General features: G+C 32.7%; 1 protein-coding gene across 1 annotated transcript in view; it reads right to left on the bottom strand.

Annotated features, from left to right (window-relative positions):
- Window positions 1-10,448: 10,448 nt before the first annotated feature.
- Window positions 10,449-19,847, bottom strand: part of DIP-beta (Dpr-interacting protein beta) — a 130,919-nt gene continuing 121,520 nt past the window's right edge. The window contains exons 5-9 of the mRNA XM_075301960.1: window positions 18,835-18,954; window positions 15,278-15,448; window positions 11,058-11,113; window positions 10,593-10,922; window positions 10,449-10,523 (exon numbers count right to left, since the gene is read on the bottom strand). Coding sequence (XP_075158075.1) covers window positions 10,449-10,523; window positions 10,593-10,922; window positions 11,058-11,113; window positions 15,278-15,448; window positions 18,835-18,954 — 752 coding nt within the window. The remainder of the gene's footprint in view (window positions 10,524-10,592; window positions 10,923-11,057; window positions 11,114-15,277; window positions 15,449-18,834; window positions 18,955-19,847) is intronic.

Raw genomic sequence — 19,847 nt, forward strand, 5'->3', positions numbered from 1 at the left:
AATTAAATTAAAAGTTTAGGTGATATTTTTTCTGTTTTAAATGTATGTATTGCATGATAAATAAAATTTAAACGATATGTAAATTTATTATTTTATAATGATATTTTTTCGTTTTAGATGTGAAATGATATGTTACTCATATGGTATAAGGAATAACATATTTTTTGCTAACAAAATTATTTGGCACATAGATTTTTATTTCTTTATATGGATATTTTTATGATAAATATTTATTTTTGATATTTTTACAGGACCCACATGCGTTTTTTTTTCATTCATAATATTTTTATTAAATTTTCAATATTTGTTTTGTTTTATTTTGAAGCTTTGAGCAATTAATAATTTCTAATAATTTTGCGATGTATTTGTATAACGACCGTCCTCAATGTTAAAATATATTTCGATAAATAAATAATAAGATGTTATTTTTTCTAGAAATAGTTGTTGTTTTTTATGAGCTTTGATTTTTGTCCATATAACTTTTATCTATTCTATTTATAGAAAATACCTATAGCAAATATCTGATTATTAGTTTTCATATGTTTGTATTTCTCTTAAGTTACCACTTTTAAATATGTGTGCACATTATTTACATTGACCTAAAACATTATAACTTATCTTGGGGTTGTTTTTTTTTTTACATAAATACAACTTATGATTTGGAATATTTATAAAGTTGTGTGTTTCATTGTTTGTAACTTTCAATAGAAAATATATACAGTTTTCGTTTTTGTTTAAATAAATTTTTTGTTATATTTTAAAGCTTTTTCATTGAATAAAGTTTTTGTTTTTTAGGAAACTAATAATAACATGACTAAAAACTAGATTTTGCGAATTATTTTCTATTTATAAACAATAAATATATTATATTGAATTTATGTGTCATTAACATCAGCTTTAATATCTTAAAGCAGCTCATAATCTTAGTTGTTCTTGATATGAATTCAGCTTGGAAAAATATTTTGTAAATCATTTGCTTTTGAATGCACGATTCCGTCCAACTGTGAGAAATATTAATATTGCCATAATTACAACGAAACATAATATATTTGCCGTAATCATACAATGAAAAAAAGATAGAGAGAGAAATTATGTTATAACTACACTGAGAGAATTCTTTTCTGAGTAGTGGAATTTTAGACAAACGGAGTTTTCTTTGGATGCCAAATAATATTCTTTAAAAACTTAATACGATGGTTGCCTTTTATTTGATGAGATGGCAATCGCGCCAATTGAGTTCGATAGTAAAGCTCAACATTTTCGATGTTATACGTTTTGACATACCAGCGCTATTTGTCTTGGTTAAAGAAACTTAAAAGATTCATCTTGCCCAAAAATTCTAATTTGGTAATTAAAACAAGTAAGGAAAGGCTAAAGTCGGGCGCGGCTATATTATACCCTTCACCACTGACTATACCGACATTTTTGATACCATCTTAACACCTTCAAATTTGTAAGGAGCTATATAAAGGTTTATATTCCCATATAAAAATGGTTAAATTGTAAGGGCCGATGTTGAATGTGAACCACACCTAAACGCCAAGTTTTTTCCGAATTTTATTTGACATTTCTCTATTTCAGACTTACTCAATTTCAACCATGGAGAGATACACAATCCAACAACGTGTTAAAGTTATCCAGACTTATTATGAAAATGGGCGTTCAAATCAAAATGCATATCGTGCACGTCGTGATTTTTTGGTCAATTTGATCATCCAAATGTGCGCACAATCGCAAAAATCGTGGAAAAATTCGAGCAAACTGGGTCTGTAAAAGATGTGAGAACACCAGTGCATGTTCGTAAAACTCGTACTGCAGAAAATATTGCTGCTGTTCGCGATAGTGTGGCTGAAGAGCCGTCCACCTCAACTCGTCGTCGTGCCCAACAAGAACTAAAGCCTCTTGACCATTCCAAACGTCGTGAATGGGCAGAATGGTTCCAAGAAATGGCAACAGTGGATGATTAATTTTCGAAGAAAATCATCTTCAGTGATGAGGCATATTTTCACCTCAGTGGATTCGTCGATAAACAGAATTTCCGCATTTGGGCGAATGGGAATCCAAGAGTGATTGTCGAAAAACCAATGCACCCACAAAGAGTGACTGTTTGGTGCGGTTTATGGGCTGGCGGCCTCATCGGGCCGTATTTTTTCCAAAATGAGGCCGGTCAGGCAGTTACTGTGAATGGTGTTCGCTATCGTGAGATGATAACGAACTTTTTATGGCCCGAATTGGAAGATATGGATGTGGACGATATGTGGTTTCAGCAGGACGGTGCCACTTGCCACACAGCTAACGAAACAATGGTTCTTTTGCGCAACAAATTCAATGGCCGTGTTATCTCACGTAAAAGAAGTGAAGTTCAGGCTACTACCTCAAAAGAATTTCTTGGGAAGTGAAAATTATGTACATCTTTAGAAGATGTTTTTGTGGGTGTACTTCCCAGCAAAAATTTTGGAAGTACTTCTAAGAAGTGATGACAATTCAACGGCTGTGGAAATGGTGGGCATTCGTCTATGACAATCCCATGATAAATTCATCGCTTCTGCGCCAATTTTGCACCACTTTTTTGGCGACACTTCTTTTGCTAAAGGCACAGCTATAAAAGCGAAATAACTTGTCTCTTGATACCGAATGCTGCGCTACTCCATGTTTAGCTCAATGACAAGGAACCCGCCTTTTGTAGCCAAGTCCGTGGTGAAACTACCAGTCCTTCTGAGGCGGGATAGTCCACAGCTGAAAAACTTTTTGTTGTTCGGTGTAAATTGGGATTGAACCCATGCAATGGTTAGCGGCGTCAATAACATGCCCCCCAATATGTTAACCACTTTTTTGGTTGGCTTTTTTGGCTGAGATACACGCAAAGAAAAAAAACGTTTGGAAAACGTGTACCGAAAACGTTTTTCTTTTGTTAGAGTTTTTGAATTGCTTCGAAAATTTTAAACTTTTATCACCAAAAAAATTCGTTTGTTACAAAGTTTTTATTTTTTCAATAAAAAAAGTTATTTTTGAAACAACAACAGAGTCCATTTCGTTTATATCAAACACTCTTCTTTTCTGACTTTTGGTCTTTAATAAAACACATTTTACAGTTCAAAATTTAATATAGTACAATGTAATGTAACATTTTTTTTCGGAATCTTCCGAACATATGTAGAATGTATGTAAAAAAAAAAAAAAAAAAAAACTTTGGTCGAAGCAGGGATCGAACCCACGACCCTTGGCATGAGAGTCAGACGTAGCAACCACTGCTCCACGGTGCCAAACTAAATGTTTGTTTCTGTTAAATAAACTTTGTTTATTCGGTTCGTGGGCGCCGCAAGCTATGCTATATAAATATAACTTATATGGATATTTATCTCTTGATGACCATAACAGGTACATAGCTCAGTGGTTAGTGTGTTGGCTTACAAAGTGCATGGTCCGCGGTTCGATTCTCCGTCCAGGCGAAAGGTAAAAAAATTTTAAAAATTTATAAAATCGTATAATTTCTTCTACATTGTTTGTATTACAGAAAAAGGTGCTAAGAACTAAAAATCTTCGTGGAAGTGAGAAAGATGTGAGGGAAAATGCAATTAGCCAGAAAATTTTTTTTTTTTTGAGTTAGTCTTTATGAAATTGGTTTTACATCCTGGAAAAGAATAAACGTTTATCACAAAAAGTATATACTTTTCTTCCAAATACACTTCCTTACAGCGAAAAGCAAATGAGAAACGAACTTTGTTTGTCTAAAATTTCGTTTGGGAGGAAAGAATTATTTTTTTTGCGTGTATTTATTGCTAATGACTGATTTTTTTTTCAAATTATTGGTGTGTACTAGAATGATAAAAATTGGCGTACGACACCCGGTGGATCGGTTCATCGGTTCATCTTTCTACAACGATTGTAGGATTTATTTAAAATCCCATTATCGATAATAAACTGCAATAAAAACACTTGCCAATCAATGTAGCGTACATATGAATTAAAAAATTGCAATCGATCTTTTAATAAATTACTAATGTTTTTAGTTGAATTGTTATGGCTGTAAAATTCGAGTTTCTTGCAAAGTTATGAATTTTATGTGATTTTTGGGAAACCCGTTTAAATCGTTCATGGGGCGGTTATTTGTTAAAAAACAAAAGCCCATTCCACCAGTTTAGAAAAATAATCTGGTGTTTTTAATTCTGAAACGCCAACATTAAAAAAACCACTTTTTTTATAACTCTACTGAATTTTGTGCTTAATAAAATGCTATTTCAACAGTTGAAACATAAAATTCCTTTGGAGTGGTTCTCTTAATATCAATGAAGTTATGAACTGCACCGAATTGAATATTTTCATATTTAAATATGTTATTAATCTGTCATGGGCTGGTACAAATACTTTTTCACATAGATTTCCTTTATGAATTTCATATTAATGGACATTTTTATTCCCTTTCAACAGCTCGGTGCTTGGAATTTGATTGAATTGTTCACACCACAACAGTGTAAGGGAAATGAGTAAAGAATGCAGTTGTTCTTAAATGAAGTAACCTAGTAAGTTCGGATTAAAAAGAAGATATTTAATAATAATGGTAATAAAATTTGAAAGAAATTTCTTGTATAGTAACCCACAAAAAAGTGTCGCCAAAATAATAATGAAAAGTTTGTTTTTGGCACACTTACCAATACTATTAAACGTACTACATGTGCAAAATTTAAAGCACGTCAAGCTCTGGCTTTTGAGGTCATATAAGCGTAAATCGGGCGAAAGATATATATGGGAGCTATATCTAAATCTGAACCGATTTTAATTTGGCACACATAACGACACCGTTAAATGTATTTGTCGTGCAAAATTTGAAGGAAGTCAGAACAAAACTCTGGCTTTTGAGGCCATATACACGCAAAAAAATAATTCTTTCCTCCCAAACGAAATTTTAGACAAACAAAGTTCGTTTCTCATTTGCTTTTCGCTGTAAGGAAGTGTATTTGGAAGAAAAGTATATACTTTTTGTGATAAACGTTTATTCTTTTCCAGGATGTAAAAACAATTTCATAAAGACTAGCTCAAAAAAAAAAAAACATTATTTTCTTGCTAATTGCATTGTCCCTCACATCTTTCTCACATCCACGAGGATTTTTAGTTCTTAACACCTTTTCCTGTAATACCAACAATGTAGAAGAAATTATACGATTTTATAAATTTTAAAATTTTTTTTTTTACCTTTCGCCTGGACGGAGAATCGAACCGCGGACCATGCACATTGTAAGCCAACACACTAACCACTGAGCTATGTACCTGTTATGGTCATCAATAGATAAATATCCATATAAGTTATATTTATATAGCATAGCTTGCGACGCCCACGAACCGAATAAACAAAGTTTATTTAACAGAAACAAACATTTAGTTTGGCACCGTGGAGCAGTGGTAGCTACGTCCGACTCTCATGCCAAGGGTCGTGGGTTCGATCCCTGCTTCGGCCAAAGTTTTTTTGGCTTTTGTTTTTTTTTACATATATTCCAAATATATTCGGAAGATTCCGAAAAAATGTTCAACATTACATTGTACTATATTAAATTTTGAACTGTAAAATGTGTCTTATTAAAGACCTAAAGTCAGAAAAGAACAGTGTTTGATATAAACGAAATGGACTGTGTTGTTATTTCAAAAATAACTTTTTTTATTGAAAAAATAAAAATTTTGTAACAAACGAATTTTTTTGATGATAAAAGTTTAAAATTTTCGAAGCAATTCAAAAAACTCTAACAAAAGAAAAACGTTTTCGGTACACGTTTTCCAAACGTTTTTTTTCTTTGCGTGTAAGTGCAAATCGGACGAAATACATATATGGGATCTTTATCTAAATCTGAACCGATTTCAATTAAATGTACCAAGCATTGGTAGAATGCCAATTCTACTCTCTGTGCAAAATTTCACGAAAATCGACCCTATGCCAAATTTGATGACGATCAGACTTAAACTGCGACCAGTACTTTGCGCACAAAAATACATGCATGGACTGACAGACAGACATCATTAAATCGACTCAGAATTTAATTCTAAGACGATCGGTATACTAAACGATGGGTCTCAGACTTTTCCTTCTTGGCGTTACATACATATGCACAAACTTATTATACCCTGTACTACAGTAGTGGTGAAGGGTATAAATATGGGAAACATTTTAATCTGAACCAATTTTGAGGCAACTTCACAAAATTGTATTTATGATTTATCGGTCGATAGATATGTACTAGAAATAAAGGAAAATTTGAGTAACTTTTACAAGTTTTCCACTTAGCAGTGGCGATTTTATAAGGAAAATGTGGGTATTTTGACCATATTTGCCAAAATCGGAAAAACATATTTTATTCAAACAAATTTGGCACACCTGACTTGGTATGGTACTTTTTGTTCTCCTGGTGCAAAATTTCATGCAAATCAGGGTAAAACTCTGGCTTCTGGGTCCATATAAGTGTGTATCGGGCGAAAGATATATATGGGAGCTATATCTAAATCTGAACCGAATTCTTCCAAAATCAATACGGTTCTATACTGAACTTGTGCTAAATTTGAAGGCGATTGGACTTAAACTGCGACCTAGACTATGATCACAAAATGTGTTCACAGACAGACGGACGGACGGACGTGGCTAGATCCACTCAGGGGCAGGCCCCGATCATTATTGCCAAAGACTCCATATATCTTTCCCGCCTCCTTCTGGGAGTGATGAATGGTATAAAACCCACCATGAATGGATTGATGGATTGCTAAAATGCTAATTCCAGTCTGCGTGCAAAATTTCAAAATATTTCGAGTGAAACTTTGGCCTTCGTTATAGGAGAATTAATCGGACCACAGATATATACCTATGGAAGTCATACCGATCTACACCGATTGCGATGGTGTAAATTTGGCATGTATAATAAGAATGCTAAATCTACGCTCTGTGCAAAATTTCATAAATTGTAGTCTTTGAGTATGAGTATAAATCGGGCGAAAGATATATACTCAGAAAAAAGATATTGTCGTGATACCAAAGATTTTGGTTCTTAACAACTAATGCGAATTTTGCTTAACATTTTTCTGATATAAGGTTTTTTTCTTGTCCATAAGTCGATAATCTTTTCAATAAAGTCGTTTCGTCCCTAGACTTAAGTGATTCGATTTAAAAATGGGTATGTTAAGATAAAGAAACTTTTGTTGGGCTAAGTTAAACGTGGCTTTAATAATACCGAAAAATTCTTCAAAATTAATGAAATCGTCTTTAAATTTGTATCAAAAAAGTTGAAGGAGTAGAAGATGTTTTTCAACCTTTTTATACCCTGCGCCACACTGTGGAACAGGGTATTATAAGTTAGTGCATATGTTTGTACCACCCAGAAGGAGACGAGATAGACACATGGTGTCTTTGGCAATAATGCTCAGGGTGGGTCCCTGAGTCGATATAACCATGTCCGTCTATCTGTGAACACATTTTTGTGATCTCTAGGTCACAATTTAAGTCCAATCGCCTTCAAATTTGGCACATGTTCCTAATTTGGGTCAGAAAAGAACCGATTTCTTCCAAAATCAATAATTTTGGATGAAATCGGTTCAGATTTAGATATAGCTCCCATATATATCTTTCGCCCGATATGCACTAATATGGTCCCAGCAGCCAGAGTTTTATACCGATTTGCTTGAAATTTTGTACAAACATAACACTTAGTCGTATAGCCAAGTGTGCAAAATTTGATTGAAATCGGTTCAGATTTAGATATAGCTCCCATGTATATCTTTCGCCCGATATGGACTTATATGGCCCCAGAAGCCAGATTTTTGGCCGAATTTCGTTGAAATTTTGCACTAGAAGTACAATTAGTAATATAGTCAAGTGTGAAAAATTTGATTGAAATCTGTTCAGATTTAGATATAGCTCCCATATATATCTTTCGCCCGATATGGACTAATATGGTCCAAAAAGCCAGAGTTTTGGCCCAATTTGGTTGAAACTTTGCACAGGGAGTAGATTTAGAATTGTAGCTAAGCGTGCCAAATTTGGTTGAAAGCGATTCAGATTTTGATTAGCTTCCATATATATCTTTCGCCCGATATGCACTTATATGGACCCAGAAGCCAGAGTTTTATCTCGATTAGCTTGAAATTTTGCACAAGGAGTACAATTGGTAGTATAGTCATGTGTGCCAAGTTTGATTGAAATCGGTTCAGATTTAGATATAGCTTCCATATATATTTTTCGCCCGATATGGACTTATATGGCCCCAGAAGCCAGAGTTTTGGCCCAATTTGGTTGAAATTTTGCACTAGGAGTACAATTAGTAACATAGTCGTATATGCCAAATTTGATTGAAATCGGTTCAGATTTAGATATAACTCCCATATATATGTTTTTCTGATTTCGACAAAAATGGTCAAAATAACAACATTTTCCTTGTTAAATCGCCACTGCTTAGTCGAAAAGTTGTAAAACTGACTCTAATTTTCCTAAACTTCTAATACATATATATCGAGCGATAAATCATAAATAAGCTTTTACGAAGTTTCCTTAAAATTGCTTCAGATTTAAATATTTCCCATATTTTTAAGTCGGCTAGTGCACTAGCCGACTTAAATTTTGGGTCTATAGATTTTGTAAAAGTCTATCAAATTCTGTCCAAATCGAGTGATATTTAAATGTATGTATTTGGGACAAACCTTTATATATAGCACCCAACACATTTGACGGATGTGATATGGTATCGAAAATTTAGATCTACAAAGTGGTGCAGAGTATAATATAGTCGGCCCCGCCCGACTTTAGACTTTCCTTACTTGTTAGTTTATAGGAGTTATAGGAGCAAAAACTGAACCGATTTCTTTCAAACTCAATAGGGTTCTGTTCTGAACTTGTGCCAAATTTGAAGACGATTGAACTAAAACTGCGACTTAGACTTTGATTACAAAAATATGTTCACAGACAGACGGACGTGGCTAGATCGAATCTCAGACTGGCCCTGACCAATATTGCGAAAGCCATCTTGTGTCTATCTCTTCTCCTTCTGGGTATTGGAAACATAACTGATAATACCCAGTTCCACTGAGTGGTTCAGGGTATAATGAGGAGATCATTGTCGGGAGCCACCGATGTGCAATGGTTAGCATGCCCGCCTTGCTTGCATACACAGGGTCGTGGGTTCAAACCTAGTTTCGACCAAACACCAAAAAGTTTTTCAGCGGCGGATTATCCCACCTCAGTAATGCTGGTGACATTTCTAAGTGTTTCACAGCTTCTCTAAGTGGTTTCACTGCAATGTGGAATGCCGTTCGGACTCGGCTATAAAAATGAGGTCCCTTGTCATTGAGCTTAACCCTTTCACTACCGAAATAAACCTTATGTTAAAAGCTTTAACTTTCCTTCTGTTTTTACTTGTACTAACAGCATGTAGAACATAAATTGTCATTTTGAGAACCTACCTCAAATTCTTCAAGAGCTATATGAGCTTGTTCTGAAAACTTGATTCTTGAATTGCGACCGAATGGCCTTACGAAAATGAGCGATATTTGGCCTACAATATCTTTCAAAGTGTGAGAAAAAATACAAAAAAAAAAAAACGACAGAGTAACAGCTATAGTTTTTGTATAAATGTCCTTTTACTAGAAACAAACAGTATAAAAATTGTCTCAAATTTTCGTATTTTTCGTTTATTGTTAAAGAAGTTAAAAAAATGTATTTTAGACCTCACCAATATGGAAAATATTTATAGCTTACTTATATTAAAGCCTCTACTTTAAAATAACATCGAGAAATAAATCGAAACTAAGTGGGAAACTAGAATTTGATGTCTTCTTCGAATGTCCTTCTAAGTGGACATCGGTAGTGAAAGGGTGGTATCACAATGGACTGAATAGTTTAAGTGAGCCTGAAATAAGTGAGCCACTATACCAAATCTAAACTATCGTCGTTCGGAGGTCTTTTTGACCAGTCCTGAGAAAAAGTATTTGACATACGGATTATAAATATTGTAGAGTCCATGAGTCAAGTGTGAGAATTAAATGGACCGTTTTGCCAAAATATTCTTTTTTCAGTTTTTAAGGCTTTAAAATTTTCTGAATATATTCAATTATGCTTTTGAAACATATATCTTCTCCTGATGTATGCGTCATAATTCCATTCCCTTACACTGTAGGTGTTAACATTATTGATTGGCTCGTATTTTTTTTTTTGCCTTGCTTTTAAGACCATTGGCTGCTTGTTATTGTATTTCGTTTACTTTTGCATTTGCTGCTGTTATTTATTCATAATATTCGTGTTGTATTTATTTTGCATTTAATTTATATGGGTTATCATTAGTTATTTATTATTATTATTATTATTGTTATTTTGTCGGTACGAAAATGTGATGTGGACAATCTTATTATCAGGGAAATGGGCGGGGTGACAGGATGGATAAATGGAAAGGGAATACATTTTTATATAGGGGAAATAGTAGGCAATATTATTGATAGTTAAATATTGTGTATGGCAGCGACAATAACAACGACGATGACGACGGTGACGACAACGACAATGGCTAATATGTACATATATTTGATTACTAATTATGATTAATTACATTGTAATTGAGCTATAATCCGTTTACATACTGTGCCGATTTTATCGATGATGACGATAACGACGACGACGATGATGATGACGATAAATACAACGGCGATTGCTGCATATGTCTACGATTGTTATCGACAATTTGATTATGACCAATGATTTCGTTAAGTGTTCGTGTCGATGCTAATAATAGTATTAGGGTAATTAATACAATTATCACTGGCATCGATGGTGGCCGCATTATTGACTGGCCTGCATTTTCATTATTGTAGAGATTAGCATCCGAGCCACGTTCCTTGTAGAGGCGACCATTTTGATTGCGTGTTCCATCCTCATGACGATTTTCCTTGAGAACTATTTCGTTTTTCTTTTTAATGGAAAGGGAGGAAATAATTATCAAGTATGATATATTAGAGAATTAATTGATAGACTGATAACGATTAAATCTTAAGTACTTAATTTATATGGATTTTATTGGATTTAATAAATTTGTAAAACTTACCGTCACTTCATTCATATCCTCTTCACGAAGAATTTTCTTTCCAGGTCTTTCCATTTCTACAAAGAAAAAAAAAAAAAAAAAACAAAACGAAAAATTAATAGTTATGGTGATAGCGGGGTTTAAAAAGGGTTGTTCTAAATAAAATGTAGAATGGGCGCCTTAAAAATATATTCACAAAAAAAATGCATTAAAATTTGCTAGGTTAGCTATAGGTATAGTGGCAGCCTGTCATTTCAGGCTCATTTAGACTATTCTGTCCTTTGCGATACTATAGTGATGAACTTCTCTCTTGTCGCTGAGTGCGGTTTAGCTCAATGACAGAGAGTCCCTTTTATAGCCGAGTCAAAACGGCGTTTCATATTACGATGAAACCACTTAGAGAAATACGATGAAACACTCACAAATGTAACCAGCATTTCTGATAAGCCATCGCTCATACATTTTTTGCTGTTCGGTTGAGTGGGATTGAACCCAGGACCCTTGGTATGCAAGGCGAGCTTGCTAGCCATTGCACAACGGAATTGGCGACCTTTGGCACAATCTGTGGCCTTAAAACGGCCGACAAGGCCATCAAATGCTACTCGAAAGAGCTCTGCTGTATTTTGGCTTACCCCCTGGGAAGCGCCGTTTTTAGATGGTCGACACTTTGGTATTTGTTAGAGCCAAATACCAAATTGTATAGAATGCACCAGGCGTCTAACCGATTGAGGTCCTTAGATTTTGGTGGCCTCTGTGCGTTAAAAATAAATCAAGGACCCTTCCTTGGAATCCTTTCTTGGTTGTTGCGTGCTGAGTTCTGTAGTATTGGCCTTGGTCGGCTGTTTGTATGCTAAGGGCTTCAATACTGTCAGTAGGACATTTCCCCGATAATATTTGGCAATTATTTTGACTTCACGATCGGTGAATACTAGCGGGAAACGACCATCGGCCGTTATGATTACCATCGGCGGCGATCGAGTTCTGTTAGCCAATTAATGTGTAAACTTCCAACTGACCTCTTTGGCACGAAAACGTGAATTCTAACTGCTCAATTTGGAATGACTTCCCATGGGAGAAAACAAAATTCGGTAACTGACCACTTTTGGGGTTTTTCTAATCTGACTTTTTTGCATAGGTACGCTCTTGAATTTTCCACTTCAGAGTAAGATTTCTATCATCGTTACGTGGATTTAGACCAAATGTGGCTTTGTCTTTTCGAATCCTATTTGTTCTCGTTTTTTCGTCCACTTTTTGGTAGCAATGCCAACACTTCAACTATTGCGGTAATGACCAATGGTATGAGAAAGAAACGATTTATTCACATTTAAATATTGAAGAGATTTAACGACAGGCACTTATGGTATTCCAGTCAAATATAAAGCATTCACACATAGAGAACATTTTTCTGATTCAATCATGAGATTTGAAATCATAAATAATTGAAATTTCCCCAAAAATATACTTGATTAAAGGGAGCCACCGTGGTGCAATGGTTAGCATGCCCGCCTTGCATACACAAGGTCGTGGGTTCGATTCCTGCTTCGACCGAACACCAAAAAGTTTTTCCCACCTCAGTAATGCTGGTGACTTTTCTGAGGGTTTCAAAACTTCTCTAAGTGGTTTCACTGCAAATGGAATCGGGCAGCACTCAGTGATAAGAGAGAAGTTCATCAATGTGGTATCACAATGGACTGAATAGTCTATGTGAGCCTGATACATCGGGCCGCCACCTAACCTAACCATACTTGATTAAAAAAATTAATTGTTTTCGTCCGTCACTTTCAGTTATTCTTTAAAGTATTGAATTAGTTCAATTAAAAATTTAATTGTGTTTGGTCGTCAGTTATTTACTGTTAATTTATTTATAATTATTTTTCCATTAGACAAAAAATAATTATCTCCTAATTTTGCAAGAGTTTATATTTTCGAATGAATTTTCCGGTAATAATTATGGTTGGATTTTTCTTTAGATTTGAATCTAAACATTAATACTAATTATTTCCGAATATAATTTTTAATTATTTATGTTTTAATTGGAAATATATTTTTTATTTAAGTAAAATGTTAGCTTTATTTCTGAATGCATATTCTGTCACGAATAATATTATTTTTAAATGCAATTGATCAAAATTCAGTTGAAATCTTGTAAACAAAAAAAAAAAAAAAAAAAAATGAGCTGTAATAAATCTATCAGCTGTCAGATGAGAGGTCTAGAAATGATAGCGATCTTAACTTGTTTGCAATATACATCAGCAAGGAGAAGTTCCAAGACGATCTAAAGATGGCCATCCACCTGTCTGTTGCCTTCAATAATTTTGAGATATATTACAGTTTTTGTCTACAGACAGGTCTAGTTCTACCATGGTCTAGGTTATTATATAGTCTGAATGTAATCTGAGGTTCCGATTTGTCCTCTTAAAACATTAAAATTAACCTCTCACACCGGGACACATCTCAAAGGTGGATAAAATTGAGGCGACCGGGGTGTCCACCTTTCAGAGGTTGCACTGTCCCACAATTTTATTATGAAGTCAATTATGAAAGCCATACAAATAAATTTTCACTAAAACTATTTCTTTTTATACCCTAAACCACATAGTGGTTTGGGTATAATAAGTTTGATCGGCCAAAAAATGTGCCTACCAGAAATATTGATTTTAGATCCTATAAAATATATACCGATCGACTCAGAATCACCTGAGTCGATCTAGCGCTTGGTGTCCGTCCGTCCGTCCATCCGTCTGCCCATGTATTTGTTGTTCACAGGATTCCGGTCGCAATTATTAACCGATTTTGATGAAATTTGGTACACGGAGTTTTTTGGAAACAAGGACGAACGCTATTGAATTTGGAAGAAATCGGATCAAATTTAGATATAGCTCCCATATATATGTATCGTCCGATTTCGACAAATTGGGTCACGTTGCGTTTGTTTTCAAACGGATTGTCACCAAATTTGGCAAAAGGTAATGTTTTTCATCGTTCTTCAAGTTTGCAAAATTTCATTTAAATCGGTTCAGATTTAGATATAGCTCCCATATATATGCATCGCCCGATTTTCCCAAATTTGGCCATAAAAACCTTATTTATTAAGCGATCTTACTCAAACTTGGCTTACTCTAATATTTTATGGTACTGACAATATGTGCCAAAAATAATCGAAATCGGTTCAGATTTAGATATAGCTCCCATATATATGTATCGCCCGATTTTGCCAAATTTGGCCGTAAAACTCTTATTTATCAACCGATAGTGCTCAAAGTTGGCTAAATATAATCTTCTATACCTCTAACTGTATGTGCGCAATTTCATCAAAATCGGTTCAGATTTAGATATAGCTCCCATATATATGTATTGCCCCATTTTGTAAATTTGGCCGTAAAACCCTTATTTATCAACCGATCGTAACCAAGGTTTGCTAAATGTAATCTTCTATAGCACTAACTGTATGTGCAAAATTTCATCGAAATCGGTTCAAAATTAGATATAGCTCCCATATATATGTATCGCCCGATTTTGAAAAATTTGCCCCTAATAACCTTATTTTTGATCATAGGGGCCTCATTTATTAAATGATCGTACTCAAATTTTAAACAAAGTGACCTTCTGTGGTATCAATCATACCTGTAAAATATTATACAAATTGGTTCAGATTTAGATATAGGTCCCATATATATGCATCGCTCGATTTTGTCATATTTGGCCATAATACTCTTATTTATTAACCTATGTTATTCAAATTTCAAATTTTGACGTACTAGCTGATCGTATTTAGACTTACATGTAGCTCTTACATAAATCTATTGTCCTATTTGCAGAAATATGGTTTTATTACCCACAACTAATTGACCGATTTCCTCTTTTTTAATAATGGACTCAATATTAGTGGCATACTAACTCTTTTGGTGCAAAATAAAATATAGCTCCTAATATTAGACATTTCTGTTCAGATTGTGACAAGACACCCATAAACATGTACCCCCCTTTATGTTCTCCAAAACCTATACCAATGATACTCCACAAAGGCTTATATTTACTAATTCAGTAGGGGTGGTTTAGGGTATGATATAGTCGGCCCCGCCCGACTTTCTACTTTACTCGCTTGTTTTATACTACAACATATTCACCAAGTTGTAAATTTAATCTAGAATTCTCTTTGACCCATCGATATGTGTGTATGTGTTTTTTAGGACATTGTCCCATTTTTTTTATACATTGAATTAATTCATTCGCAATCTCACCATATAATCGTATTGTGCCTTCTGTGTCACCGATACTATTTTTCGATATGCATTTATAGCCACCAAAATCACTCGATTGCAGACGTCTGATATGCAAAACCATTTCAATGGAATACATGTTGATCTCTTTTTCGGTTAATAGATAACGGTCACCGGCAATAATCATTTCACCTGCAAATAAATGAAAAAATATATATAAAAATATGAATATATAATAAATTTACATTAACATTATGCATTGTCAGTGGCTAGAAAAAAAAAACACAGAGAGATATTAATAAGTATACGCTAAAATGACCCATTTGCAATATCCTTTGAAAGACATCAATTACAAATAATTGTCCCAACATTGAAACCTATAGTTTACTTTGGAAGTTAGTGTGATTTAAACAGGCGGATGGAGAGAGAGAGACAAAATTTTGTATAGAAATAACATTTTGACAAAAGTTTTATAGAAATAAAATTTTGAAAAAATTTTCTATAGAAATAAAATTTTGAAAAACAAAATTTGCATAAAAATGTCTATAGAAATCAAATCTTCACAAAATTGTCTACAGAAATAAAATTTTGACAAAACTTTCTATATAGATAGAATTTTGACAAAATTTTCTACAGAAATAAAATTTTGACAAAATGTTCTATAGTAATAAAATTTTGACAAAATCTTCTATAGAGATAAAAATTTGAGAAAATGTTCTCTAGTAATACAATATTGACAAAATTTTCTATAGTAATAAAATTTGGAAATTCTATAGAAATAAAATTTTGACAAAATTTTCTATAGCAATAACATTTTGATAAACTTTATATAGAAATAAAAATAAGACAAAATTGTCTATAGAAATAAAATATTGACAAATATTTGTATAGATATATATATAACTTTGAAAAATTTTTCTATAGTAATAAAATTTCGACAAAATTTTCTATTGAAATAAAATTTTGCCAACATTTTCTATGGAAATAAAAATTTTAGAAAATTTTATCTAGTAATACAATTTTAACAAAGTTTCCTATAGAAATAAAATTTGCACAAAAATGCGTATAGAAATAAAATTTTGACAAAATTTTCTATAGAAATGACATTTTCACAAATTTGTTTATAAAAATAAAATTTTTACAAAATTTTCCATTGAAGTAAAATTTTTACAAAATTTTCCAATGAAATAAAATTTTGACAAAATTTTCTATGGAAGTAAAGTTTTGACAAAATTTTCTATAGAAGTAAAACTTTGACAAAGTTGTCTGTAGAAGTAAAATTTTTTGTAGAAATACAATTTTTAAAAAATTTTTTATAGAAATAAAATTTTGACAAATTTTTCTATAGAAATAAAATTTTTACAAAATTTTCAATAGAAATAAAATTTTGACAAAATTTTCTATAGAAAGAAAATTTTGACAAAAATGTGTATACTAATAAAATATCGATAAAATTTTCTATAGGAGTAAAATTTTGACAAAATTTTCTATAGAAATAAGATTTTGACAAAAGTTTTTATAGCAATAAAATATCGAAATAAACTATTGACAAAATTTTGTATAGAAGTAAAATTTTGACTAAATTTTCTATAAAATTTAGACACAATTTTCTATAGAAGTAAAATTTTGACAAAATTTTCAAGAGAAATAAAATTTTGTCAAAGTTTTCTATAGAAATCCCATTTTCCAAAATAAAATTTTTTGCTTAGTAGTTTTTTGGTAAAATTTTATATATAGATTATTTTTGCCTTTAGTGGAAACCGTGATGGCACTTTGTTTTCAAGTGGGCGAATATTCGCATTCTGGGATTTGACAATTTTTTATTTTTTTTTTTAACTTTATATTTTTCCATCAGTTAGGTTTCGATTTCACAAGGTCAAATAAAAAATGAAAATGATCCCTAATTTTAATTTGGTGTCGATTTTCATGTTTCAGTTACATTTTGTTGGGGCTCATGTTTATGGGATCACGTTTCAGTTGGGTTTTGTGGCTCATTTTCCTGGGGCCCATTTTCATCTTGAAGTACCAATGGTGAAACAAATCTACCTAAAATCCTATATATTTTCAAGTAACACGCAACATTTTAAAGAAAACTATTATATTTGATTCATGGCGATATGTAGGGCCCAAAGTTACACGTTTCAGTTGGGTTTTGTGGCTCATTTTCCTGGGGCCCATTTTCATCTTGAAGTACCAATGGTGAAACAAATCTACCTAAAATCCTATATATTTTCAAGTAACACGCAACATTTTAAAGAAAACTATTATATTTGATTCATGGCGATATGTAGGGCCCAAAGTTACAGGCCTATTATTGAAAATCGCCACAGCATGAATCGACTTTTTGAAAAAACGAAAATTCTTTTTTTCAAATTTCAAATTTTGCCATCTTTTGGAAAGATGTTAACTTCAAGTTTTCACTTTTTGATTTTTTTTATTCTTTATCTCAAAAATTTGCATCATAGAATAAAATTTGGCCTCAGCTCCACTTTAGGCTTAAATGAGGCAAGCTGGCAATTTACAATATGTTTTTAAGAAATTTTAATCGAGAAATCAAAACAAATGTAGATTTATAGTATAGGTTATATAAATATTCAACAATTAACATTGGAAGCATCCATCAATTTTCTTGAAAATAAATCTTTAATCTTATATTGAAATTCGATATAAAACTTTCAAGCTTTAAATAAATCGGCAAGTGGTTATATTCAAAAGCTCCAATAAATTCAATTCGTTGCTTGGTTAACTCCAATCAGCACCTCTGATTTCTATTAAACTGTCTGATTTCTATTAAACTGAATCGTCTGAAATCCTATTGTATGAAGTACCTTAAACATGTATAGCAATAGTTTATATTTATATAGCGTTTTTATCGGTATAATAATGCCACTTGTTACGCTCGAATATTAAAGTTGTGTTGAAAACCTAATCTCCGCTATAATATGTGACATCATCTCTTGAAGTTTTGATTTGTTGAGAGCAGTGCAACTATTAACCGACCATTGAATAATTTGTTCTTAAAGAAAACGATTAACTGGCAGCTTTTCTGCAATTATCTCTCATTTCAAACAATATCTTGGCTTATCTCTATGGAATTTGTGACCATTGATAAATGTAGGTCCCCTGACTGTCACGTTTATAATAAATGTCATATGCACTCTGTCAGCTAGTACGAAAGGACATGCTTAGCTACTTCAATAACTTTGATGACAAATGGACACAAGACCTCTTACCAAAATTCAACAGCTCTTCTTTGTCACTTGAGAAATATTTAAGTTTTCTTTTTTTTTTTTTTTTTAACGTTTTCCATTATTTTTTGTCATTTCTATTTCAGCGTTCTTGTTTTTTAAATAACTATGGAAGTTTATGAACCACTAAGCACGAAGTTAATAAAGACAAATTGTATTGAAAATGAAAAATTGCTTCCTAGCCAACACCATCATCACAACCATCACCAGTAGTAAACGATCACAGTATATCAAGAAGAGGGAAATTGAAAAGTTGAAGAATTCCAAAGGGAAGACATCCTCCAATGAACCCGCAATGTAGATATCTGCCATACAAACGACAATACTCACCATTTTCTCTTTGCCAATAATTGATGGCTTTGGGTGATGCTTCCACATTGCAAATTAAAGTGACATCTGTCAGGACGGGAGCACCCACCAATTGATTGGGAACTTGTACCAAAGGATGAACTGCAAAGACAGAAATAAATAGAGAAGTCAAATGAGAAAGGAGACATTAAGGAAATCATTAATAAATTGATATGAATGAAAATTATGAAATTTATTTAAGTGAGAAAGGACTAATGCTCGCTGGAATCAGCTTTAGAGCATACGTCGCCGCTTTAATGCACTACGTTAGGAAAGAAAAATATGATTTTTTAGTTCAAGGATTTCCCCACACATTCTACGAAAATTTTAAACAAAATTGGTTCAGCAATTTGGACTTAACAAAAGCTGGCCATAGCGATCAGGATGAAGGGAGATATTTTTTTTTAAATACGCATACTCATACGCCTTGCCCGGGTCGAATTTTACGAAATTAAAATGGACATTTCATTGACCCAATTGTTATCACTTTATCTTTTCTTTGGATTTGCATCACGGTTGCAACAGTTCCTAAAATTCTACCCAAAAAGGTAGATTTCTTCTTTTTGGTACATTTGTTAAAATTCTTTACGTTTTGGTAGATTTTGCAAAATATTCATCTCCAACTAAGAGGTACTTCACAAATTTTATGTAGAAATAAAAAGTAGATCAAATTTTCTATAGAAATAAAACTTTGAAAAAATTTTCTATAGAAATAAAATTTTGACAAAATTTTCTATAGAAATAAAATTTTCTATAGAATAAAATTTACAATTTTGGGATTATTTGTTTGGCTTGAGGTCATGGACTAATGAATAATGCTGGTGTTAATGTTTTTCATTACTTTTTATAAGAATAAAATTTTGATAAAATTTTCTATAGAAATAAAACGTTGACAAAATTTTCTACAGAAATAAAGTTTTGACAAAACTTTCTATAGAAATAACATTTTGAAAAAGATTTCTATAGAAATAAAACGTTGACAAAATTTTTTTATA

This window comes from Haematobia irritans, chromosome 3, assembly GCF_050003625.1.
Source record: "Haematobia irritans isolate KBUSLIRL chromosome 3, ASM5000362v1, whole genome shotgun sequence".
Lineage (NCBI taxonomy): Eukaryota > Metazoa > Arthropoda > Insecta > Diptera > Muscidae > Haematobia > Haematobia irritans.